The sequence below is a fragment of the Eptesicus fuscus genome, chromosome 6 (genome assembly GCF_027574615.1).
Source record: "Eptesicus fuscus isolate TK198812 chromosome 6, DD_ASM_mEF_20220401, whole genome shotgun sequence".
In the NCBI taxonomy this organism is placed as follows: Eukaryota; Metazoa; Chordata; class Mammalia; order Chiroptera; family Vespertilionidae; genus Eptesicus; species Eptesicus fuscus.
The window spans coordinates 77,477,079-77,502,609 of record NC_072478.1 but is presented as its reverse complement, the minus strand read 5'-3'; the positions used below and the strand labels follow the sequence as shown (position 1 = coordinate 77,502,609).

General features: G+C 43.2%; 1 protein-coding gene across 1 annotated transcript in view; it reads left to right on the top strand.

Annotated features, from left to right (window-relative positions):
* Positions 1-25,531, top strand: part of KLHL3 (kelch like family member 3) — a 110,679-nt gene that overhangs the window by 12,395 nt on the left and 72,753 nt on the right. Inside the window, exons 2-4 of the mRNA XM_054717881.1 lie at positions 1,169-1,288; positions 13,155-13,261; positions 21,133-21,254. Coding sequence (XP_054573856.1) covers positions 1,169-1,288; positions 13,155-13,261; positions 21,133-21,254 — 349 coding nt within the window. The remainder of the gene's footprint in view (positions 1-1,168; positions 1,289-13,154; positions 13,262-21,132; positions 21,255-25,531) is intronic.

The following is a 25,531-nucleotide window of genomic DNA, read 5'->3' as shown; positions in this document are numbered from 1 at the left end:
TATATTACACCATATTGTTCAGTCTAATAGCCTTTTTTTCTTGATACTCTCCTCTAGTTTTACTGAACACACTTGATTTTTTCTCCAGGTCTCTGTGCATACTGCCCTCTGTCTGAATACTTTCCATCTTTCTTTTTTACCTGGTTAATGTATGCTCTTGCTCAGCTTCTAGGAAGTTTTCCCCTCATCATACCAGCATTGGGATAGTTGCCTATCCTTTGTGTTTCTCTAACCTTTTTTTTTTTTATTATTGTTTAAAGAATTACATATGTCTCCTTTCCCCCAATTGTGTGTTTCTGTAACTCTTACCCCATGTAATAAAAGGCTAATATGCAAATTGACCAAATGGCGGAACGACTGGTTGCTATGAAGCACACTGACCACCAGGGGGCAGATGCTCAACGCAGGAGCTGCCTCCTGGTGGTCAGTGCACTCCCACAGGGGGAATGCCGCTCAGCCAGAAGCCCTGAACTGGGCTCATTGCTGGCAAGCGCAATGGCGATGGCGGGGGCCTCTCCTGCCTCCGTAGTAACGCTAAGGATGTCTGTCAGTTGGACATCCCCCGAGGGCTCCCAGACTTCAAGAGGGTGCAGGCTGGGCTGAGGGACGGCCCCCCCCCCACAAGTGCATGAATTTCATGCACCCGGCCTCTAGTTGAATTATAGTACTTAAGACACAATGGTTAAATGTTTACTTGGCTTTCTCCTCCACTGAACTCAAAATTTTGTGAGAGCAGGATCTGTTCCTTGTTTATTGTTGTGTTTCCCTTAAATTTCAATACAGTGCCTGGCACACAGTAGGCTCCATTAGATGTTTGTTGAATGAACAAACATCCCTATGAATTGAATGGTATAGTGCTTAGTTTCCCCTCACTTTCCCCATCTGGAGAGATGGAAGTTAAGCACTCCTACAAAGTCACAAAAGTGCTTGGTGGAATAAGCTGAGATAGGACCCATCTTCCACCAGAGGAATGCACTTTGTATTGGGAGATTTTGCAGAAATGCCTGACCCAATGCATTCCTTCCCTGTTGGGTTTGTGGTTAAGAGAACAGGCTGACAGGGATGCCCCTGGTGGGTGGGCAAATGCATGCACTTGTGCAGTTGGGTGAATGGGTTTATCAACATGTGATCCTCTTTTTCCTCCCTCCCACTCCCTTCCTGTTCACAGCACCAAGCTGAGCTCCCAGTCCCCGATACAGGCTGGGGATGATGAGAAGAACCAGAGGACTATCACTGTCAATCCTGCCCACATGGGGAAGGCGTTCAAGGTTATGAATGAACTGAGGAGGTACATTTCCTATTTTGCCTTTGCCCTTTTGGAAGCAACTTGCCTGGTGAGCGTTATCAGGTTCTATTAAGTCAGGACACTACCTCCTAGTGAATTCTGACTCTTCCCCACCCACTCTCAGTCACGTGGCTTCCCCTTTCAAACTCTGATTGAGATAGATATCTTTCAGAAATCTCTCTCTTTCCTTTGTATTTAACACCTATCATTTTAGTACTTAATCACAGGGGAGAAATCCTGTATGGTTACAGAAGTTCTGTTCATGGACTTGGTTTCCAACTGAACCAGCTGTTTGAAGTACAATAATAGAATGATTACAACACCTACACACAATTGCAGATTAAAGATTGTGGATGCCATGCATTTTCTTTTGGCCTCCCTCTCATTCTTTGGTCTGAACTTAGCTTGTTAGACAGCCACATGAATGGAAAAAGACCTAGCTTCTAAAATGCAATTTAACTCCATAAAGAAATAAATGAAATGCAAATGCACTCATCCTCACTTAGCTAAATGGTGATGGGTGTGCAGGCTATTTGTAAAGCCAGTGTGCATGTTTGATGAGCTTGTTGCAAGACAGGTTCAGGACACTGAACATGCTTTTCTGTACAAAGCTTGTGCACACAATCTCTTCCTTTCTAGAGAACTCAGAAGCTTTTTTTTTTTTGCCCATGCCATTATTCATCCTGTTGTGAGCTGTAATTGTTTATTTCCTCTTTTCTATGTAGCTCATGAGTTTCCTGAGGCAGGGGCAACTTCTGAATTGTTTTGATGTCTAGCACCTAGTACTTTGTAGGAACTGAGGCAGTAGCTAGACTCTGGGATGGGTGAGTGGGGTAAAAAGTTAAATAAATATATAGGTCAATGAAAATTATATTCTGTAGTAGAAATAGGTGTTTTGTGAAGGTGCTAAGGAAGCAAGTATGCCAAACTGCAAATTTGGAGAACACTTCTTGAAAGGGATGATGCTTGAGGTAAATTTTGAAGGACAAGTAAGAGTTAAAGAATGATAAATGGATAGGAATAAGTCTTCCAAGCAGAGAAAATGTCATGAGCATAAGCATATATAGCTGAAGATATATTTGTTGAGTAAGGGGTTGAACTACTTTTTAAAAAAGTTCTATCTGATTCTATATTTATTTCCTCATTTTTCCTTTTTGCAGGGTCCAGTCTTTGGCATAAAAACCAAGTTGAATTAAATTTATCTTATGCCCTATTGCTCAATTTTTATTAGGACTCCTGCCAAATTTCCTGGGAGCTCTGTTCATATTTGTCTTTGGCAGTAGGCAATGCTGATGTTTGTGCCTATGTGTATGGTTCTCTTGTCACTGAAGAATTTGTGTTGTGTTCCCTAGACTCTATTGAAATTCTTCATGTAGTTCCCTAGAGTTGGCTAATTTAAGACTCCAGGTTTCCAAATAAACAACCTAACTTTACATCCTATGGAATTAGAAAAAGAAGAAAAAACTAAGCCTAAAGTTAGCAGAAGGAAGGAAATAATAAAGATAGAGCAGAGCTAAATGAAATAGAGACTAGAAAGATAATAGAAAAAAAATCAATAAAACTGAGTTGGTTTTTAACCTTTTGCACTCAGATGTCGAGTGTGACTAGACACAGTTAGCATTAGAATAAAGGAATCGAGAAAAAAGCAAGCGAGTGCAAAGGGTTAAAAAAGATCAACAAAATTCACAAACCCAGCTAAACTAACCAAGACAATAGAAAGAGGACTCAAAATCTCTATATATAAAAGCCTAAGCGACCGAACGACCGGTTGACCGGTTGCTATGATGCACACTGACCACCAGGGGGCAGATGCTCAATACAGGAGCTGCCCCTGGTGGTCAGTGTGCTCCCACAGTCAACCTCCCGCGGCTGGCCAACCTCCCATGATTCCTCCCCCCGGCCGGCCAGCCCTGATCGGCCCTGATTGGTCCCGATCCCTGGCCAGGCCGAGAGACCCCACCCATACACGAATTTGTGTACTGGACCTCTAGTTATAAATAAGAGACATTACAACTGATACTACAAAAATACACTTGATCATAAGAGGCCACAATGAATAATTATATGCCAATAAATTGGATAACCTAGAATAAATGGATAAATGTTTGAAACATACTACCTTTCAAGACTGAATAAAAAAGAAATAGAAAGTCTTAACAGACCAGTCATGATTAAGGAGACTGAATCAGTAATCAAAAATCTCCCAACAAAGAAAAGCCCATGACCAGATGATATCACTGGTGCATTCTACCAGTCAAAGAAGTATTAATGCCAATCCTTCTCAAACTTTTCCAAAAACTTGAAGAGGAGGGAACATTCTCAAATTTCTTTTAACAAGACCAGAATTACCCTGATACCAAAGCCAGATAAGGATACTACAAGAAAATAAAAGTACATGTCAATATCCCTGATGAATAGTGATGCAAAAATTCTCAACAAAATACTAGCAAACTGGCCCTGGTTGGTGTGCTGAGTGGTTAGAGCCTCAGCCCAGGCACCTGATTGCAGGTTTGATCCCTGGCCCCAGTTGGGGTGCATGCAGGAGGCAACAAATCAATGTGTCTCTCTCACATCAATGTTTCTCTCTCTTCCTCCCTCCCTCCGTTCCACACTCTAAAAAATCAATGGAAAAAAAAATCCTTAGGTGAGGAATAAAAAAAAATTACTAGCAAACTGATTTCAACAGCACATTAAAAAGATCATATACCATTATCAAGTGGGGTTTATCCTTAGGATACAGGATGGTTCAAGATATGTAAGTCAGTAAATGTGAGAAACCAAATTAATAGAAAGATCATATGATTCTCTCAATAGATGCAGAAAAAATGTCTCAATGCTTGTTCATGATAAAAAATCCCAACAAATTGGGTATAGAAGGAACATCCCTTAATATAATAAAAGCCATATATGACAAACCCATAGCTAACATTATACTCAACTATAGGCCTGGTGCACGAAATTCAAATTCATGCACTGGGTGTGGGGAGTGCCTTCTCGCAGTCTGGGACCCCTTGGGGATGTCTGCCTGCCGTCTTATGCCTGCTCCCCACGGGGATCGGGCCTAAGCCAGCAGTAGGACAACCCTCTCACAGTCTGGGATCCCTCTTGCAGTCCAGGACCCCTCGCTCCTTACTGCCTGCCTGCTGACTGTTCCTTACTGCTCGGCTTGCTGCTCCTTAGTGCTGCCATGGAGGTGGAAGAGGCTCCAGCCAATGCCGCTGCACTCGCTAGCCATGATCCTGGCTTCTGGCTGAGCGGCGCTCCCCCTATAGGAGTGCACTGACCACCAGGGGGCAGCTTCTACATTGAGTGTCTGGCCCCCTGGTGGTTAGTGCGTGTCATAGCAACCGGTCGTTCCGTTGGTCGTTACGCTGTTTGGTTGATTTGCATATTAGGATTTTATTATATAGGATGGTTGAAAGCTTTTCCTTTGAGGTCAAGAACAAGATAAGGGTAACCACTCTCACCATCCTATTGAACATAGTACTAGAAGTGCTAGACAGAGCAATTAGGCAAGAAAAAGAAATAAAAACCAAAGTAATAAAATTGTCTCTGTTTGCAGATGACATAGAAAAACCCAAAGACTCCACCAAAAAGTGTTAGAACTAATAAATAAATTTGGTAAAGTTGTAGGATATAAAATCAACATACAAAGTCAGTTGTATTTCTATACACTCACAACAAACTAAGAAAGAAAGAAAACAATCCTATTTACAATAACATAAAAACCCCCAATAAAATACTTAGGGATAAATTTTACCAAGGAGGTAAGTGATCTGTATACTGAAAACTATAAGACACCAATAAAAGAGATTGAGGAAGACACATAAATGGAAATATATTATGTGTTCATGTATTGGAAGAATTAGTATTGTTATAATGCCTTGACCCAAAACCATCTATAGATTCAGTGTAATCTCTATCAAAATTCCAATGGCATTTTTCACAGAAATAGAAAAATAATCCTAAAACTTGTATGGAACCACAAAAGACCCTGAATAGCCAAAGCAGTCTTGTAAAAGAAGAGCAAAGCTAGAGACATCGCACTTCCTGATTTTAAACTGTATTGCAATGCTGCAGTAATCAGAACAGTATGGTAGAGACACATAGATCAATGGAATGGAATTGAGAGCCCAGAAATAAACCCAGGTATATATGGTCAACTAATTTTTGACAAAGGAGCTAAGACTACTCAATGGGTAGTCTCTTCAATAAATGGTGTTAGGAAAACTGGACATGAAAATGATTGATATTGGACCCCACTCACAAAAATTAACTCAAAATGGATTAAATACTTAAGTGTTAAGACCTGATACCATACAACTCCTAGAGAAAAACAGGGAAGAAGCTCCTTGTCATTAGTTTTGGCACTGACATTTTTTTCACCAGAAGCATAAGCAACAAAAGCAAAATAGACAAGTGGCACTACATCAAAATGAAAAGCTTCTGCATAGCAAAGGAAACTATAACAAATGAAAAGGCAAACTACAGAATGGGAGAAAATATTGGGAGATCATATATTTGACTAATATCCAAAATATATACGGAACTCATACAATTCAATAGCAAAAAAACCGAAATACTCTATTATAAACTAGTCAAAGGACATGAATAGACATTTGTTTAAAGAAGACATCCAGGTGGCCAACAGATACATGAAAAGGGGCTCAATATCACTAATTAGCAGAGAAATGCAAATCAAAACTGTAATGAGATAGCATTTTATATCTATTAGAATGGCTATTATAAAAAAAATAAGGAAATAAATTATGGCAAGGATGTGGAGAAAGAGAACCCTTGTGCACTGTTGTTAAGAATGTAAATTGTACAGCTACTAATGAAAACAGTATTGGTTCCTCAAAAAATTAAAAATTTAGCCCTGGCTGGTTTGGCATAGTGGATAAAACATCGACCTGAGGACTGAAGGGTCCCAGATTTGATTCCAGTCAAGGGCACGTGCCAGGGTTGTGGGCCCAATCCCCATTGGGGATGTACAGGAGGCAGCCAATTAATGATTCTCTCATCATTGATATTTCTATCTTTCTCTTCCTCTCCCTTCCTCTCTGAAATCAATAATATATATATACATGTGTGTGTATATATATATATATATATTTTTTTTTTTAATTAAAAATTTAACTATCATATGATCTAGCAATCCTACTTCTGGTTATATATCTGAAGGGAAAAAAAAAAGAAGGAAACTGCCATTTGTAACAACATGGATGAACCTTGAGGGCATTATGCTAATGAAATAAGTCAGACAGAGAAAGACAAATACTGTATGACCTCAGTTGTATGTGGAATCTAAACAAGCTGAACTCATAGAGACAGAGAGTAGATTGGTGTTTGCCAGGGTCCTGGGAGGGCTGAGGGTGGGAAATGGAGAGATGTTGTCAACAGGTACAAACTTCCAGTTATAAAATGAGTAAGTTCTGGGGATCTAATGTACAACATGGTGACTATAGTTAGCAATACTGTGCTGTATGCTTGAAAGTTGCATAGAGAGTAGATCTTAAGTCTTCTGACCATAAAAAATAGGTGTTGTGTGAGGTATATATGTATTAACAACCTAACTGTGGTAATCATTTTAGAATATAAATGTATATTATATCATTACATTGTATATCTTAAACTTATACAGTTTTATATGTCAATTATCTACACTAATAAAAGAGAAACATGCAAATTAACCATCACTCCGCTATGCCAAGCCACGCCCACCAGCCAATCAAGAGCAAGTATGCAAATTAACCCAACCAAGATGGCAGCCGGCCACAGAGCTGGAGCAAGCAGGAGGCTTGGGTTGCCCCAGCAATGGAGGAAGCCAAGCTTCCCGCCCGCCCTGGCTGGCCCTAGCCTCTGCTCAAGGCTACAAAGTTTCAATTATAGAAGATAAATAAATCCCAACAAAAATGGCGGTGGCCACGGAGCTGGAGCAAGCAGGAGGCTTGGGTTGCCCCCGGTGATGGAGGAAGCCAAGCTTCCTGGCTGGCCCTGGCCTCCGCTCAAGGAGGCGCTGAAAAAAAAAAAAAGAAAAAGAAAAAAGGGAGGGGCTTCGGACCTTGGGTCGCTGGGGGGGTGATCAGGCCAGGATGGGATGGCAGGGGCTGTTGGGGGTAAGCAGACCAGCAGGGGGTCCAGTTGGGGGTGAGCAGGCCAGTGGGGAGGGAAAGTGGGGATGAGCAGGCCAGCAGTGGGGGCAGTTGGGGGTGAGCAGGCTGGCAGGGGGGCATTTGGGGGCGAGCAGGCCAGTGGCAGGGGGCAGTTGGGGGCAAGCAGGCCAGCAGGCAGAGTGGTTAGGGGCAATCAGGCAGGCAGGCAGGTGAGTGGCTGGAGCCAGCAGTCCCGGATTGTGAGAGGGATGTCCGACTGCCAGTTTAGGCCTGATCCCTGTAAACCAGCAGTAGGACATTGTTCGAGGGGTCCCAGATTGGAGAGGGTGCAGGCTGGGCTGAGGAACACACCTCGCCCCTGCATGAATTTTGTGCACTGGGCCACTAGTATCTCAATAAAACTGAAAAAAAGAAAAAGAAATTCCAGGTCTTTCATTAGACCTTATTTTGCCAGGTGTAGCCAACTCTAGTCACTGCTAAAAGGTAGAGCTCAGGGAATAGATATGTACATAGACTCCCCCCTCACCTTTCATTACTAGTATTTAAAATTTATTTCTTAAATAACTTAAGAAACTCATCATGCTATGTTCTTATTTCTTCTTTTGCAAGTTACCACGTTTTTGCATCTTTCCCTAAATGCATCTACTTGGATTTAATATCCTCCAACAGTCCTGCTTCCTCTCCTCTTGTATATTTTAGCATTTTCCAGTGAACATTTTCTCAAGATGCTCTGTGGGAAAAAAAGAGCTCGGAACTCAAATAAGTTTGAAAAATGAGATATAAAACTGCTGTGCCCCACTCTGAAATTCATAATGCATACGGGCTCTGAGAAGTCCTACAAAAAATTTGTCTAAGTGAGGGTTTCCCACATGTGTTTGACTACGGAACCCACTTTGGTGATTGTTATTATGTATAGACTGACTGTTTCATGAAATTTGTTTTGGAAAACACTAGTGCTTTACTGAAATTTAAGTGAATAATCTTTGTATTTAAATGGCTCATTTTAAAAACTAGAGTGGAATGGGTGAGGCAGACAGAAGGGCCTGGATACTTTATTGATCTGTGTGAGTTTAATGGGAACTGAAGAGAGGCATACTTTATTTTGATGAAAACCTGGGTAAAGCATCTCACCATACAGGGATTTAGCTAAGGAAATGTTACACGATGTTCCAGGGGTCTAGGGTTATTTCTGCATTGTTTTCACATTCCCCTCTCTCAATTTTAAGTTATTTTAGTTCAAGCACACATGTTCTTTGCCATTTATGAATCACACAGTTCATGAGTTTCCTATTCTTTTTACTTCCATAGTGGAGAATGGACTTTTTACATAGTAACCCCCCAGTCTTCCTCCTTCATAGCTCTGTTCTGGTCAGACCAGCAGCTGCTTCTGGAGCACTAATGGCTCTTTGGGTCCTGACCATCCAGCTAGCAAGAGGGGATGTAGTCTTTTTTGGAATAGCACACCCTGACCAGATCTGAAAAGGAGATCTAGGTCATCTTGACAATTCTAATCTCTCATTTCACCATTGCAAACAGTTCTCTGTCCTCATCTTTGTGTGTGTGTGTGTGTGTGTGTGTGTGTGTGTGTGTGTGTGGTCTGCCACTATGCCTTTAGAATTTGTAATAACCATCTTAGCACATTGATTTCTTTCTCCTTTTTGGTACCAGTTTTAGCAAGATATAATTTATATGCCATACAATTCACACATTTAAAGTGCACAATTTAATGGATTTTAGTATATTCATGGTCATGCATCTAACAATCAATTTTAGAACATTTTTATCACCCCCTCAAATCCTGTGTAATATCCCCATTTTCTCCTTCCCCTCTCCCCCAACCTTAGGCAATTGCTAACCTACTTTCTGTCTTTATAGATTTGCCCATTTTGGAATCATACAATATGTGGGTTTTGGTGACTGGCTTCTTTCACTTAGCATAATCTTTTTAAGGTTTATTATGTTATCATATGTCTTAGTATTTCATTCCTTTTTATTGCTCCATAAGATTTGATAATATGGATAGACCACATTTGGCTTTTGGCAGTTATGAATAATACTGCTGTGAAAGCTCATGTACAAGTTTTTGTGTGGATGTATGTTTTCATTTCTCTTGGGTATATACCTAGGAGTGAGATTTTTGGATCGTATAACTATATGTATAACCTTTTGAGGAACTGTCAGACTGTTTTCCAAAGCAATTGCACCATTTTACAATTCTAAACTTTCTGTAGGAAAGTTTCAATTTCTCTATATCCTCACTAACACTTGTTATTTTGATTATAGCCATCCAGTATGTGTGAGGTAGTATCTCAATGTGGTTTTGATTTGCATTTTTCTGATGACTAATGTTGAGCATCTTTTCATGTGATCATTGGCATTGCTATATCTTATTTAGAGAAATGCCTCTTTAGATCCATTGCCCATTTAAAATTGTATGTTTACTTGTTATTGAGTTATAGTGTTCAACTTCTTTATATATTTTATATACAAGCCTCTTATTCGATATATGATTTGAAAAATTTTTCTTTCATTCTGTGGGTTGTCTTTTCACTTTCTTGATGTCTTACTTGTGTCCTTTGGAGCACAAAAGTTGTAATTTTTTTTTCTTTTTCATTTTTTTCATTAAGGAATTATATGTAAGGAATTATATGTGTACGTATCTTACCATTGCCAACCCCCACCCCACTCCCATATATGCCCTCACCCCCCAGAGTTTTGCATCCATTGGTTATGCTTATATGCATGCATACAAGTTCTTCGGTTGATCTCTTATCTCCCCCACCTCTCCCTAACCTTCCCGCTGTAATTTGACCTTCTGTTTGATGCTTTACTGTCTCTGTATCTACCTTTTTGTTCAACAGCTTATAATTTTCTTCATTGTCCATAGATGAGTGAGATCATGTGGTATTTTTCTTTCATGGACTGGCTTATTTCACTTAGCAAAAGTTGTAAATTTTGATGTCTAATTTATCTGTTTGTTTTTCGTTGTGCTTTTGGTGTCTTATCCAAAGTCATGAATATCCCTATGTTTTCTAAGAGTTTTATATTTTAGCTCTTAAATTTAGATCTTTGATCCATTATGAGTTAATTTCTACATGTGGTGTGAGGTAGAGGTGTGCTGACCACTTCAGGGTGAGGTCCTGCCCCCAGGTTTTGCCTCTTGGTGCTCACTGATACACTATTTCATATGTTAAACCTTCCCAGAAGTCCCCTCACTAATACACTATTTCATATGTTAAACCTTCCCAGAAGTCCCCTCACTGATACACTATTTCATATGTTAAACCTTTCCTGACCACTTTTCCCTATTGGAGTTAACCTATTTCTATCTTTTTCCATACAAGTGTCACCCAGTCATGAGACATTGTGGTATTGTATCTGGATTTAAGATTCGGGCTTTTGTAGCTTTGGGCCACTTCTCTAAGCCCATTTGCAGCTGCAACCTTTTCAGGCTTTATGATTCTATTTCTCTGATAAGTGAACCTGGACTAATATCCTAGAGGTTGTCAATGGTTTAATATGATACATCAGGGATGACAAGTATGTGCCTTCTCTTCCATTTATCAACCATGGCAAATTCACTACATTCATCACTCTCACATGGAACCCAGTCATGACAGATTTCTCAATCCACTACAGTGTTCTAATTAACTGTGACCAATGGATCACAGTTGAAATATGTTTGTCCTGCCTGTCTTTCCTCCCACCTATAGTGCTTCAGTGTAAAGGAGGGACTAGTGGTGACAGATGCCATAGACGTTAGGAGCATGGGTTCTGGGGCTCAGCTGCCTGCATTCATATCTCCACTGCTCTCTTTCTGTGTGAATTTGGGAAAGTTACTTACTTTCTCTGGGCCTCAGTGTTGTTGTTTACAATGTGGAGCATAACAATAGTCCTACCTCATATGGTTGTAGAGGACTAAATAAAGCAATACATCTAAAAAAGTGCTTAGAACAGTGTCTGGCACCTATAACTCCATTATTGTTAACCATTATATTAATAACTAGAGGCCCGTTGCACGAAGAGATTCGTGCAATAGGCCTTCCTTCCCTTGGCTTCCAGCACCGGGTTTCCTCCGGCACCCGGGACCCAGGCCTTTGCTCTGGCCAGAGTCTGTCTTCTTAGTCTTTGCTGCAGACTCCAGCTGGAGTCTGCCATCTTCATCTTCCTGCAGACTCCAGAGTCTGCAGTCTTGTCTTTGCTGCCGCACTCCACTCCTGTAGATCCCTTTGCCCCCCGCCCTCCCTCTCATAACAGGCGTCCTGCCCTGCCTGGCCACTCCGCACCTGGAGCAGCTGGGCGGCTGCCATCTTTGGCCTTCTAATTTGCATACTCATTCTGATTGGCTGTGGGCATAGTGGAGGTACGGTCAATTTACATGTTTGTCTATTATTAGGTAAGATAGGCATGGTAAGAAGTTGGAAGACTGGTAGAGGAAAAATTCTTCAGTTGACAGGGCCTTGTGGTATCCTTTTAGCCTCCAAAGTAGCCAAACATCTATTCTATTTATGAATGTGGATTGATCCCATTTCAAAATTCATTCATTTATTTGGTAAAAATTTAGGGCCTACTGTGGGCTAGGCATGCAACCAGGTGTCTAAGAGTTACTAAGACACGTCCCTTTCAGAGTCCACAGTGTAGTGGGAGTGACAAATAAGTAAAAAGGTAGTTACAGTATCCTATCTAATAAAAGAGTAATATGCAGATTGACCATCACTCCAACACACAAGATCAAGATAGCTGCCCCTATGTGGTCAAAGATCCTGCCCCCATGTGGACACAAGATGGCCACCACAAGATGGCCAGCAGGGGAGGACAGTTGGGAGGCACCAGGCCTGCAAGGGAGGGCAGTTGGAGGCAATCAACCCTGCAGGGGATGGCAGTTAGGGGTGACCAGGCTGGCAGAGGAGGGAAGTTGGGGGCAAACAGGCTGGCAGGGGAGCAGTTAGACATCAATCAGGCTGGCATGGGAGTGGTTAGGGGGTGATCAGGCTGGCAGTCAGAAGCGATTTAGGGGCAATCAGGAAGGCAGGCAGGAGAGCAGTTGGGAGCCAGCAGTCCTGGATTGTGAGAGGGATCCCAGATTGGAGAGGGTGCAGGCTGGGCTGAGGGACACCCCCCCTCCGTGCACGAATTTCGTGCACCGGGCCTCTAGTTCTTAATAATTGCAATGATTAGCATTTGCGCAGGGTCTTTAGGGAGCATAGTATGCAGGCAGAGTCTTCTTGGTGATAGTGTTGAATCTGAGTGGGAGGAGAAATATGCGAGTCCTCCAGATCTGGCTGGCCTCTTAACAGTATTACTCAGGCAGTGGATTTCTTGGGGAATTGTTAATACTTGTTCTCGCTGGTGGCACACCACAGTGGCATGCTATGCCCCTCGGCATTCACTCAGTCACTTGACTGACAGCCCCAGGCTTTTCCCACTGCCCCCTGAGCTGCCGTACTCCTGTCTCAGTCCAGGCTGATGGAGTGGGGAGCAGAGAAGTGAAGACACATGAAAGAACTCTGAATTTGCAGCCCCAGACTAGTTGGATCACTCTGTGTGCCTTCGGAACGCATGAATGTCAGGCTTATCGGGGACTTGGAAAAGTCGATGAGTCCATCCCGCTGCTTAACTCAAGATAGGGCAGGTCTCTATGACAGCCTTATATGGTGATAGCATGGAAATGGGTGGGAGGAAAAATACCCTTGTATGACAGGGGTGGGTGTTGGTGCTGCGATTCATCTTGTCCCCTCACTGGTGTCTTACAGTAAGAAGCTGTTGTGTGATGTGATGATTGTGGCAGAAGATGTCGAGATAGAAGCCCACCGCGTGGTCCTGGCAGCCTGCAGCCCCTACTTCTGTGCAATGTTCACAGGTATGGTGAAGGGAAACAATAACCCACAGTAGTTGGGACAAAATTGAGGGTGATGGCATGAGGGGAGGGAGGAAAGAGAAGGCTGTGATACCCACCATGAACTTCTGTGTGCCAGATACTGTGCTTTGCACCATGGAGGACTTGTTGAAAACATAATCTCAGCCAGGCCAGTTGAACATGCAGCCCCTTGTCCACCATGAGGCAAAGAGTAGAATTCCTGTAATCCATTAGTTCTCAAACTTTGGCATGAATCATAATCATGTGGGAAGCTTGTGAAAAACATAAACTTATGGGCTCATCTCTAGGCCTTCTGACCTCTCATTTTGCAGATGGGGAACACTGAAGCGGGAAGAAGGGAAGGGACTTGCCCAAGGTTACCCAGAGAATGAGTGCAACTTGGCTTCTTGATGGCTGGCCCAATGCTGTCATGGGCCTTCTCTGCGAGAGGTGATAGTGGGGCCTGGGGAGAGTAAGACAGGAATATACACTATCGGTCATTCATTCTCAGCATCTTTGCCAATTTTCCAGGGAGTGCCTCTTCCCTGAGCATGCCAAGTAGCCTTGCCCAACTGTTCACATGTGTTACTTCTGAAATAGAATTCCTTGAACCCATGTGTCGAGCTTCTGGTGTGTAGAGCCACACAGCACCTTCCCTGAACTAGGTATGTGTAGTGCTTTGTAGATCACTGCTGACTGAAGGCCCATGGGGCTGGGTGAGACAGGGACTGGATCAGTGTCCCTCCCCGACGCTCGCCAAGTACTCTGTGCTTCCTCTGAGTGCATCTGTTTCCTGGTGTCTGCAGTGCCTGTGTTTTGGCATCTCGTATGTTGGCTGCTCCTCATCCTCCAGTTTACAGCTCAAACGTCTCTGCTTCCTGGAGGTCTCCTCTGACCACCCTAGCTATAGTTCCCCATTAAGTCTCTTTTCTATCCCATAACTTAACTCTATTTTTTTTATAACATTTATCACTATCTGAAAATCATGTTGGTTAGTTGTTTATAGTTTTTTCCCCGCTCTCTCCTCAGTAGACTATAAACTCCACAAAGTTAGGGATCTTGTTGGACTTGTTACTATATCCTGAGTACCTGGTACACAGTAGGACTCATGTTTTTTTAAATGAATGAATGAAATGTCTCTCACATTTGATTGTGAGCTTTGTACACTGGGGACCATGTCTTGTCACTGTTGAATCCTCAGTGCCAACCATAGGGCCTGACACAGTTCATAAGTAATGATCAAAAGAATGAAAGGTTTGCTAAGAATGGGTGCGTGCAGGCACATTTTTGCTTGAATAGGCTCTGACCTTTCCCCAATACAGTACACAGCCTCTCCTGGGCAAGAGTGGTTCCTGTTGGGGAAAACTTGGCACTTAACATTTTGAGAGTTCCTCACATGTGTGTCCCCCATGGCTCATCATGTGAAGGAGCTGGTCTCAGCTCAGAGCTATGTCTCTGCTAAGTGGGCCAAGCCACTCTTACCTCACTTTGAACCTTAGGCTATGAATTTCACAGTGTAGCCTGCAAAACCAGATAATTTCATTACCTGGACATTTTGAGCCACATTCCTTTTAGAGTAATCTTAAACCCTAGTAGTAATGTTATAATTTTTTCCCTTCTCTTTCATCAATCTCCTTTTTAAAATATAATTCATTTTGTCTGCAATAAATATTTAGCCAAAATTTCAATAAATATCTGTCAGTCATTCTTTGTGTGTGTGTGTGGTTTGGAAAGTCCAGTGTTGTGATAAGAATCTTTTGGGAATTGCATAACTTTAAAGTTGGCTCCACTTTTTGCTAATGAACTTGCTCTCGGGTAGTGAAAGTGCCTAAGCAAAATGAAAATGATTTTAGAAATGGACAGGAAAGATACTTTTGGGGTAGTCTTAGATTCTAATAATTGAATGGGAGGAAAGAATCAGAGAAGAAAGCAATTGCCCTGGCTGGTATGACTCAGTTGGTTAGAGAGTTGTCCTATACACCGAAGGATTGCGGGTTCAATTCTAGGTCAGGGTATGTGTAGGAGGCAACCAGTCAATCGATGTTTCACTTTCATCTCTCTCTCTCTCTCCCTCTCTCCCTCCCTCCCTCCCTCTTTTTTTTCTCTCCCTCTCTTCCTCCCTCCCTCCCTCTTTTTTCCTCTCTCTTTCAAATCAATGGAAGCATGTCCTTGGGTGGGGATTAAAAATAATAATAACAAAGAGAAGAAAGTAATCTAATGCCAGTCAAAGCCTTTCATTGAATCTGATTGCCATCCATCTATCCATTTATCTATCCACCTAATAATCACATATGTTCATTGAAGAAAAAAAAATTAGAAAATGTGAGCAAGTAGAATAATTAAATATTACATGTAATACCACATCTAGATAAGATTATCCTATCTAAGATAATTATCTTATTATCCTGATAAGAGTAATATGCAAATTGACCATCACTCCAACACACAAGATGGCTGTCCCCATGTGGACACAAGATGGCCACCACAAGATGGCCCCAGGGGAGGGCAGTTAGGCCTGCAAGGGAGGGCAGTTGTGGGCGACCGGGCCTGCAGGGAAGGGCAGTTGGGGGGGACCCAGACCTGCAGGGAGAGCAGTTTGGGGGGACCCCTGCAGGGGAGAGCAGTTTGGGGGGACCAGGCCTGCAGGGGAGGGCAGTTAGGTGTGACCAGGCCTGTAGGAGAGGGCAGTTAGGGCCAAACAGGCTGGCAGGGAAGCAGTTAGGCATCAATCAGGCTGGCAGGGGAGTGGTTAGGGGGTGATCAGGCTGGCAGGCAGAAGCGGTTAGGGGCAATCAGGAAGGCAGGCAGGTGAGCAGTTGGGAGCCAGCAGTCCTGGATTGTGAGAGGGATGTCCGACTGCCCGTTTAGGCCTGATCCTGATCGGGCCTAAATGGGCAGTCAGACATCCCTCGAGGGGTCCCAGATTGGAGAGGGTGCAGGCTGGGCTAAGGGACACCCCCCACCCTCCATGCACAAATTTCATGCACTAGGCCTCTAGTAATTTATATTCTTTCAGATTTTGTATTTATAAATATATATATATATGTATATGTATTTATATATATATATATATATATATATATATATATATGTATTTATGAATACATAGATACAAAATATATTTTATGAGTTCATTTTATATATACAGAGTTGAATTGCCTTTCTTGATGTGTGTTCACCTTCCTGAAATGTTCCTCTTCCCTGCCTCTTTGCCTGACTAACTCCTATTCATCCTTCATTACCACTTTAGCATCATTTCCTCAGGAAGGCCTCCCATGATCCCCTTGGATTAGGTTAAATCCCTTTGGTTTACTTGTGGTACCCTATGCTTCTCTTTAGTATTACTAATCTCATTATTTCTTCAATATTTGACTTCCTAGTTCAGTTATAAGTTTTATGAGGGTAAGAACTGTACCTTTTAAATTAACTGCTATATCCTCACTGCCTAGCACAATCTTCTATATAGCAAGTGCTCAATGAAACTTTGCTTAATTGAACTTAATAGAATTTTGTGAATATCTTTTCATGTTAGTTAAATCACATCTATCTCATAATTTTAATGGCATCTTAAGATTCCATCATAAGTATCCTAATTGAAAATGCATTTCCTTACTGGTAGGAAATTATAGTTCTTTCTAATGTTTTGCTGCTGTAAATACCATAATGGGTATCCTTGCATCTTAATGTTTATTTGTATTCCTGATTATTTCCTTAGAATATATCCCAAGAATAAGAAATATTTGGTTGAAGGGTATCCACATTTGGAAGACTTGTGAGGCATTCTGCAACTCTACAACTCTAGGACAGTTGAACCAGCTTATGCTTCATCAGCAAAAATGAGATTTGTGTATTTTTTTGAGGCTGGTTTTGCTTAAAGCTTGGTAAACAGGTACAAAAAAAGTAACATTGCAAAATTTTGTTGTAATTATTAGGTTCAGCTTTAAAATGCATAAAATTAATAATGAAAAGGCCCAGCTGACTCATGCAGAATCCATTTCTGTCATCATCTTTAAGGCTAAAAAGAAAATAAAATACGTGTGACTTTCTTCTGACTTGATTAATGTGATTATAATCTTTTATTCAGGCTTAAAATTTTTTTATTTTATTTTTTGTCCTCTGAGTTTATATTGCCCAACTGTCCTGTGATAGTTCCAATACCAACTCTACTCCTTGACCATGTCCTGCTCACAATAATCTACACTAATAAAAGTGAAATGTGCAAATTGACCATACCTTTGCGATGCCCACCAGCCAATCAGGAGCGAGTATACAAATTAATCCAACAAAGATGGCAGGTTAGTTTGCATATACAGGTGCCCAGTGGCAGGGGGCAGGGCGGGATGCTTGCCATGGCGATGACGCAGGCATTCCGCACCACCCCAGCCGCTCCGTGTCTCTGTGCAATGTGGGAAGGTGGAAATGAGGCTCAGGCGGAGCGAAGGCAGTGCCGGCAGCCAGGGGAAGGAAGGCCCATTCTTGCACGAATCTTCGTGTATCAGGCCTCTAGTTTTGCATAAATGTGAAACAGGTCTGAATGCCCACAGAAGTGTCCAAAGGCAACCCGTCTGTGGAAAGATCTGGGATGGGCAGCTTAATGGTCCTCTACTTCTTTTGAATAGTGTGATTGGAGAGGCCAGTAGTGCTGTATTCTGCCCATCTTTTCCCTGTGAGTATGGAATCTTTAAGATCTGCGTCCTTCCATCCACCTCCCCATCTAGGACCTCTATCCCAGGGGAAGCTCATTTCCCCAAAACAGCCTAGTTAGTTTTTTCCCCCTCTTTTTATCATGCCCTTTACTATGGGTTCTATTGACTATGGGTATTTGTACTCCATATAATCATCTAAATACTTTAAAAACAACTCCATTTTATGGTGTTAAAGGACCTGAGATCTAAAGACCTCGGGCTCAGGGTCTTGCACCCATCATCACAGCTGCAAGACATTTGGGCTCCCATCCCAAACGAAGCCCCTGGAGTGACTGCTTGTGGAGTGAGCTGTCCTGTCCTGGTTCTATATGCAGAGGCTGATTATAGATTATTTTTGTTTTATATATATATTCTAATTGATTTTAGAGAGGAAGGAAGAGGGAGAAAGAGATAGAAACATCAATTATGAGAGAGAATCATTGATTGGGTGCCTCCCACACGCCCCATACTGGGGATTGAGCCCCCAACCTGGGCATGTGCCCTGACCGGGAATCAAACCGTGACCTCCTGGTTCATAGGCCCATGCTTAACCACTGAGCAACACCAGCTGGGCTGATTTTGTTTTTTAAAGAAGAGTTGCCATCCAGTTTTTACTAGATGTAGGCTGATGTTTAGCTAGTGTCTTTGGTGAGTAGAAATAGGGAGGAGAGACAGGAATGTGCTGGAGTAAGAGGCAAGGGCTTAGAATTTGAGTGGACACAGACCATCACAAAGCAGAACAATGATGGCCCAGCTCCCTTACTCACCTCCCAGGCATGCACACATTCCACAGAACCTCTGTTTCCATCCTTTCATCTGCCAGACTCTGCCAGCCCTGACCCTTGTCGGTGTTCTGTTTGCATGATGTATTGATGCCTTTGAAGATCTTCATGGTAACATGCAGCTCAACAAGACTTAATCCAAGGCAGTGTGACTAGGAGGGAGGGAGCACTAGGGAACTGAATCCTTCCCTTGGACAAAGAAGACTAGAGTGAAGTTGTAGAGCAGTAGTAGTAGTAGTAGTAGTAGTAGTAGTAGTAGTAGTGTAGTAGTAGTTGTAGTAGATAGGGTCTGTTCCTGAGGGTTTTGCCCCTGAGGAGTCAGGGATTAGGTAGAATAGCTCAGAAAAAAAGATTGGAGGCATCAGAGGCTGCTTGGGATTAAGGAGGAATGGCCTTATCTTCCATGTGACCTGTCTTTTAGTCATTTCCTCTAGGCTGAAGCTTACAGTGACATAGGGTTTCTTTTTCCTGTCCTTAACAAATCACATCAAAGCCAGGCATCCTCTTCTGGCTTAGGAGACCCAGATTTGAGGATGAGGGGTACAGTAGTCTTGTCTAAAAATAGGTTGCTCTTGCACTGGCTCAGTGGTTAGAGCATCAGCCCATGGACCGAAGGGTTGAGGTTTGATTCCTAGTCAAGGGCACGTATCTTGGGTGCAGGTTCATCCCTGCCCCAGTCAAGTCTTGTGCAGGAGTAAACTCCAGAGAGATTGTGAGCACCTATCTTATGCGTAGAGGAGAAAGCCATAATCTTTTCCATTTCCTCTTTGTCTCTTTGCCCTGCCTCAGGGCTCTTGGTGCTGAGGCCTTTTGACTGGCTTCCACAAGCAGTCAGAGAGAAGAGAGAACAACGTGGAGGGTCTCCGGTCTGCCTGATCTGGCAGTGAAGGGAGCAGGCAGGTTTTGGAATGGTTTCCCCATTCCCTCCCTGTTCCAAAGTCATTCATATCTAGAACTCTGTCAGGGTGGGAACTGCATTGGGGTAGGATTCCTGTGCAGCCTATGCAGCATGGAGGTAGGTGTCAATACGCAAATGCTGTACTGTACTTATTGTCTTGGCTCCAGTGTACAAATTCCACAGAGAAAAAACAACCTCCCAGCTCTGTTTTCATACTCTCATGAGGGCTTCTGAATCCCTGTTTCTTGCAGTCAGATTGCCCTTTATTTTATTCTACAAAGACACACGTCTTGCCTGCTTTTTCTTTCTGAAACCAGCAGCCCTTGTGGGATGACCCTGGTTCTAGACAGAGCTCTGTGCTGTATGGAGGGCAGGCCAAAGTAAAGGGCCTCAGGACTGTGCAAATGTGGTGCTGCCGCTGCCCTAGTTCACAGGCCTAGGCTCTCTCTCGTGGATTATTATGAGGGTCTTCCAACTGTTCTCCCTGCCCCTGATCCAGCTTCAACAATGCATCCCAAGTTTCATTCAGAAACATCCATCTATTGATGTCATGCCCCTCCTTAAAACCTTCTAATGGCACTACTCTTAGCATAAAGTCAAAATTCATTTGCATTGCTTACAGGGTTCTGTAAGTTACAAGTCCTGGCTCCTACCTAGTTCTTCAGCTTCCTTCCTCACTGTTACCCTAGGTACAAGCCATACCAGCCTCTTACTGCTCCCAATATTTTTCTTTGGCATTTTCCTATCTTTACACTTATGGTTGCTGCATCCAGCTCATCTTTCTCACCTTTGGTGCCTGTGGAACACACTATTCTCTAATACCCAGCTCAAGAGTGACCTACTTGGATGCCTTCCTGGATTCCCTGGGCAGGGTTTCTTGTTCTATCTTCTGCATTCTTGGGATTTAGTATAGTATATTGATTACAAGAATAGGCTCTAGAGTCAGAATCCTTGGTTTCAATCCCAGCCTGGCCCCTTTCTAGATTTGCCTCCGTTTCTTCATCTGTAAAATGGGGATAATATTAATAAACATCATAGGAAAAGTGCCTTAGACAGTGCTTGGCCATAGTTAGCAGTAAATATTACTTTTTAAAATTGTTGTTTTTGTTGTTATGGTTACTTTGCTAAACCTCTGCTTGCTCTTAGATGTATTTTTATAAGTCTGCTCTACTAGACTAGAACATGTGTTCTTTGAGGACAGGTGCATACTTTTTTCACTTCTTCTGGTCTACTGTGTAGAAGTTTACAGTAAATGGTGGTTGAATGAATTATTGCACACAGATTTGCCTTCAAAATGGAAATGGGCAACAGATAGAGTGGGGGATGCTTAAAGTCGGGTTTGTGGATGACCACAGACCCAAAGTTGACGTGACCTGATGTCAGCTGGATGACCTTCCAGAGCGCAGGCAAGTGCTTTATGTTACCCAGATGGGGCAGGAGGCATGTGAGAAAGTTAAGCATACTCTAGGTGCCAAGTTCATGTTCATTTTGTTTTGTTTTGAACTGTAGGTGACATGTCTGAGAGTAAAGCCAAGAAAATTGAAATCAAGGACGTGGATGGGCAAACACTGAGTAAGCTGATTGACTATATCTATACGGCTGAAATTGAGGTGACTGAAGAAAACGTCCAGGTAAACTCAGACCCATCTACTAGCTCAGTGTATGGCACACTCCGGGCCCACCATTTTATAGCATCCTTTCATTTAACCCTCACAACTTAGTTGGTAACTGGAGAGGAAACCAAAGTTCCAAAGAGGTTAGGCGATTTGCCTGAGTCACAAGACCAGTAGGTGGATGAACGACCCTCAAACTCATGCCTGCCTGACCACAGCACCCACATTCTTCACCATGAGGCCATAAGACCTCAGAGCAGAAAGTCTTTAACTCCTGTTGGTTCAAACTCTGGGTGAAGGAAGAATTAAAAGCCTGGGTGACTCTGCTTCTTCCCAGTCATCATCTCATCGCAGGGATTTTGAGTATTTGATTGTAAGGTTGTTAAAAATGTTTTCCTGTTTCAACGTTAGTCAATTGAATGCCTCTGCACATGTAGGGTGTCAAGCATCAGGCCCAAGTCTCAGCAGGGGCGTTGGCTGTGATATGTGTTGCCTCTGCCTTTTCCTCCTTTCACAGCCCTGCCCTCATCTTCAGCATCTGGAGTTGGAAAAAAGGAGTCAGTGAATATGCTGCCCTGTGTGCCAGGAGACAATATGGGCACAGAGAGCACTGTGAGCATAGAAGCCCTTTTACCAAGGAGCACATGGTCTGAAGCTGGACCATGGTTAAGCATGGGTGTCCTATATACTGGTAGGGGTGAGGGCGGAGGTACCCAGTAAGCAGGCAATGGTCATCACCACCTTGATGAGGATGGTTAGAGTAGGCCTCACTGAAGAAACATTGTTTGGGCCAGATCTTGAAGGAAAACTGGGAGGTCAGGCCTGCCGCCTCTGCCCACCAGTCTGCATCCTCACTGGTGTGTGTGTCCTAGATGGGCCTGCTATTCATCTCTTGTGTGTAGAGTAGGAGGGGCCAGCCTGTGCAAGGGCTCCCCTGGGAAAGACAATATGGAACCTTCAGGGAACTTCATTGTTTGGAATCAATGAGATATACTGTTTTCCCTTTTCCTCTCCACTTTAAATTGTGGTTTGACCTTGGGGAAAAACAAAACAAAAAAGGTTGAAAAGAGAAAGTTTGGATCAAAATGTGGCTGCTTCTTCATGCTGTTATGTGTCTTCTGAGGCTGTTGCTCACAGCTGTCTGTGACGTCAGTATTTGAAGATTTGGTGCATTGAGAAGGTGAGCATGGAGGCATTGGGGATTTCCTGAAAGTCTTAGAAACAAGGGTCAGAAATTTGGGGCTTGGTTAAATGGCTGGGAGAGCTATCTCCCTAATCTCTTCCCAGCCACACATACTTTGAAGATACTGAGTTGCCCTCCTGGGGTAGAGGTAACAATTGTCATAACTTGCACAGTAATGCTCACAGTAAGCCAAACATGTGTTGATCATTTTACATGCATTATTTCATTTAGTTCTTGTAAACACCAATGGGACGTTCATCTATGATCCTTCTTTTATAGTTGAAGAAACTGATGCCCAAAGGGGTTACATGAGTCATACCCACGGTCAATTAGGTAGTGAAGGACAGAATTGGGATTTGAAACCAGCTCTCTCCAACTCATTGTGCTTTGTTGATGTGGTGAACTTGAGTTTCTTATTAAATGATCAGAATCTTGACTTCAGCTCAGAATTAATAATTATAAAAACTAATTTAACTGAGTACTGTTAACCGCTTTAAAAGTACTATCTCATTTGACCCTCATAACAAGTCTTTAAGACAGTACCATTATTATCTTCCTTTTATTGTTGAGACAGAGACACAGAGTGGTTAAGTAATTTGCCTTTAGCCACATAACTGGTAAGTGAAGTCAAAATCCAAGCGAGACTTTTAATCACAGTGCTATTCTGCTAGCTCTCTTGTTCACCTATACCCATTTCCCCTCCCTCCCCCTACCTCCCTTTTCTTTTCCTCTTTGCCCTTTCCCGTTTCTTCTTTTTCTCAACAGATTTTTAATTTAACACTGTTTCTCTGCCAGGTTTCATGCCTGGTGCTAGGAGGACAGACCCACAGTATCACCTGGCCCACTGGCTGGTGCCCTCCCTTTGCCCATGGCCCTGCCTCCCTGAAATTCCAGGAGTAGGTGCTTTCTGAGGCAGGGCATTTCCTTTTGTTTTTGTTAAAGGAAGTAAACTCTGTGACGGGATATCCTCTGCTGTGTTTTCATGTTATCTGAGGGCGAGAAAAAACAAAACAGGCCTACACATGAAAAATGGAGGGAGGCCATTTGCAAGCTGGAGGGGAGACTATAAACTCTTTGCTGAAGGTCAAAGAGAGACAAACTAAGGCTTTCAACTTGGGGTCATCTTCCATCCCTGTGGTGGTTCCAGCCAGCCACTCCTCCCGTCTCGGCCTCCTCCGTCCAGAGGCCACCAGAACTGCCCTAGTGATTCCACCAGGACAGTCTTGCTTCAAAGCTGAGGACCCAGGCTTGGCCTCTTGTTCACAATCTTGTTACTGCTGCCACTTGAGGGAGTCGAGTTGCAGGCAAGATAAGAGAAGAGGAAATCCTCTGAAAGCTCTTGTTGATGTGGTGAGGGAGGTGAAGACAGCCCTTCCTGGATGTATGCTCTCTTTTCTTTCACAGTCTCTGGGGATGTTTGTTCTCATGTGTACCCCCAGAACCCCATTGGACTGGGGCCCAGTTTATCCCTGAGACTCAGAGGCTAAGCAGTGATACATCTCCCAGTCTCCAACCCCCCTCAGAATTCTGACTTCCTTTCCTCTCCTTCACGCCTTCCTGTATAAAGCAAATAGTGGGAAGAAAAGGGCCTTTGACTCATAGCTAATCTCAGTGTAACATCAAAGAGAGGGAAGGAGCAATTAGAGAAACCACCAGCCCCATTTATTTTAGGAAGTCAGTTTGGGAATGCTTTTCAGCAGGAGAGGACCCAAACAGGATGGGGATAGGGGGTGGGGGCGTGGGGAGAGGCACATCGAGAGGTGAAAAGCCTTATAATTTTTGCTTACTATGTGGGTTTTGTGAACAGTAGGGAAGTTGAAAGCTTTGTGGGTAGCTCTGTCCAGGGAAGTTTTAAAAACTGAAATTCATAACCTAAGGAGTGTGTTCAGGAAATATTTATTATCTTATTTTTTTGGCTGGTTGTCATGATCTTAAGAATTTAAGCACCAAATTGTGCTGCTGCCCTCTTGGTGAAGAAGAGGGCAAGGGGGTGGCGGGGAGGAGGTGAGTGTCCCTGGCATGATCTCATTTTGGTTTGGCTGGGAATGCAATCTTGGAGGCAGATAGCACTTCTCAGAAATCCTTGTCTTTGGAGTTAAAGGGCTGCTATCCCATACCTGCCTCTGGTCACCCCTTGAGGCTTGCCACAGCATTTGATTGCTCCTCTCCACCAGGGCTGCTTAGGGTAACTGGTTAGAAGTTCCCCTGCAGAGGTGAACACCTGACCCTGGGACATAGGACTTTTAGTGCTAAAGCTGACACATTCACAGCAAACCAGGATGGTTGGTCAACCTATGGCCCTAACTGTAGGGTTGGCAGCTGGTGCTGGTAGGGGTTGTCATGGAGGTCATTTGGGAATTTGGAGCAGAGCCTTCCATTCCTGGTATGTATTCAACAAGAATGGTTAATGGTTCTCTCCTTAACTAGCAGGCAGAGACTAATCTGGTTTGGAATCTGTTTGGCTAGGCTGAGCAAGCTCACAGCTTAATTGAGTTTCTCAGTTTATGGTTGCTTAGTGGGGACAGTGGCTGCCTAGTGAGAATGGAGCTTAAGTGGTCAGATTTGGAGCTTGGCTGTGTCCACTTATGATCTAAAACTCAAGAGTGAGTGATGTTTTTCCCCCCTTGGGAGTGGGTGATTTTTATCTTTTTCCTTCTCTGGAATGAATCAGGGTTTGGAAAATACTAAGGACACAATGCTAATTTACTGCTGTCCTGCTAGGGACATAGGAGAGGGGAAGAGAGAGGAAGGGAAGAGGAGCATGTTTTCTAGAATTCAGCCTTGTGAGGAGGTTAATAAGCTTGTAGTCGGAAGGGCTTTCCATGTTGAGAGCAAGCAGGTAGCTTGGGAGTAGGGCCTCTGATGGTGGAGGCTCTTGGTGGTTTCTGTATGTGGACAGGGATGAGAAAGGGCGACCCACTGTCCCAGTGTAAACATAGAAAGCCTTGTGTCCTGGAAACCCCTTGGTCCTCGGCAAACCTGGATGACTGGGTGCCCTAGTGTAGGGACAAGGCCCAAGGCAATGGGCAGAGTGGGGCCTGAGCACTGGCTGGTGAGGAGAGCTGGAGCTAAGGCTCAGAACTATTTTGGGAGATGGTCAGGGTCCAGAATT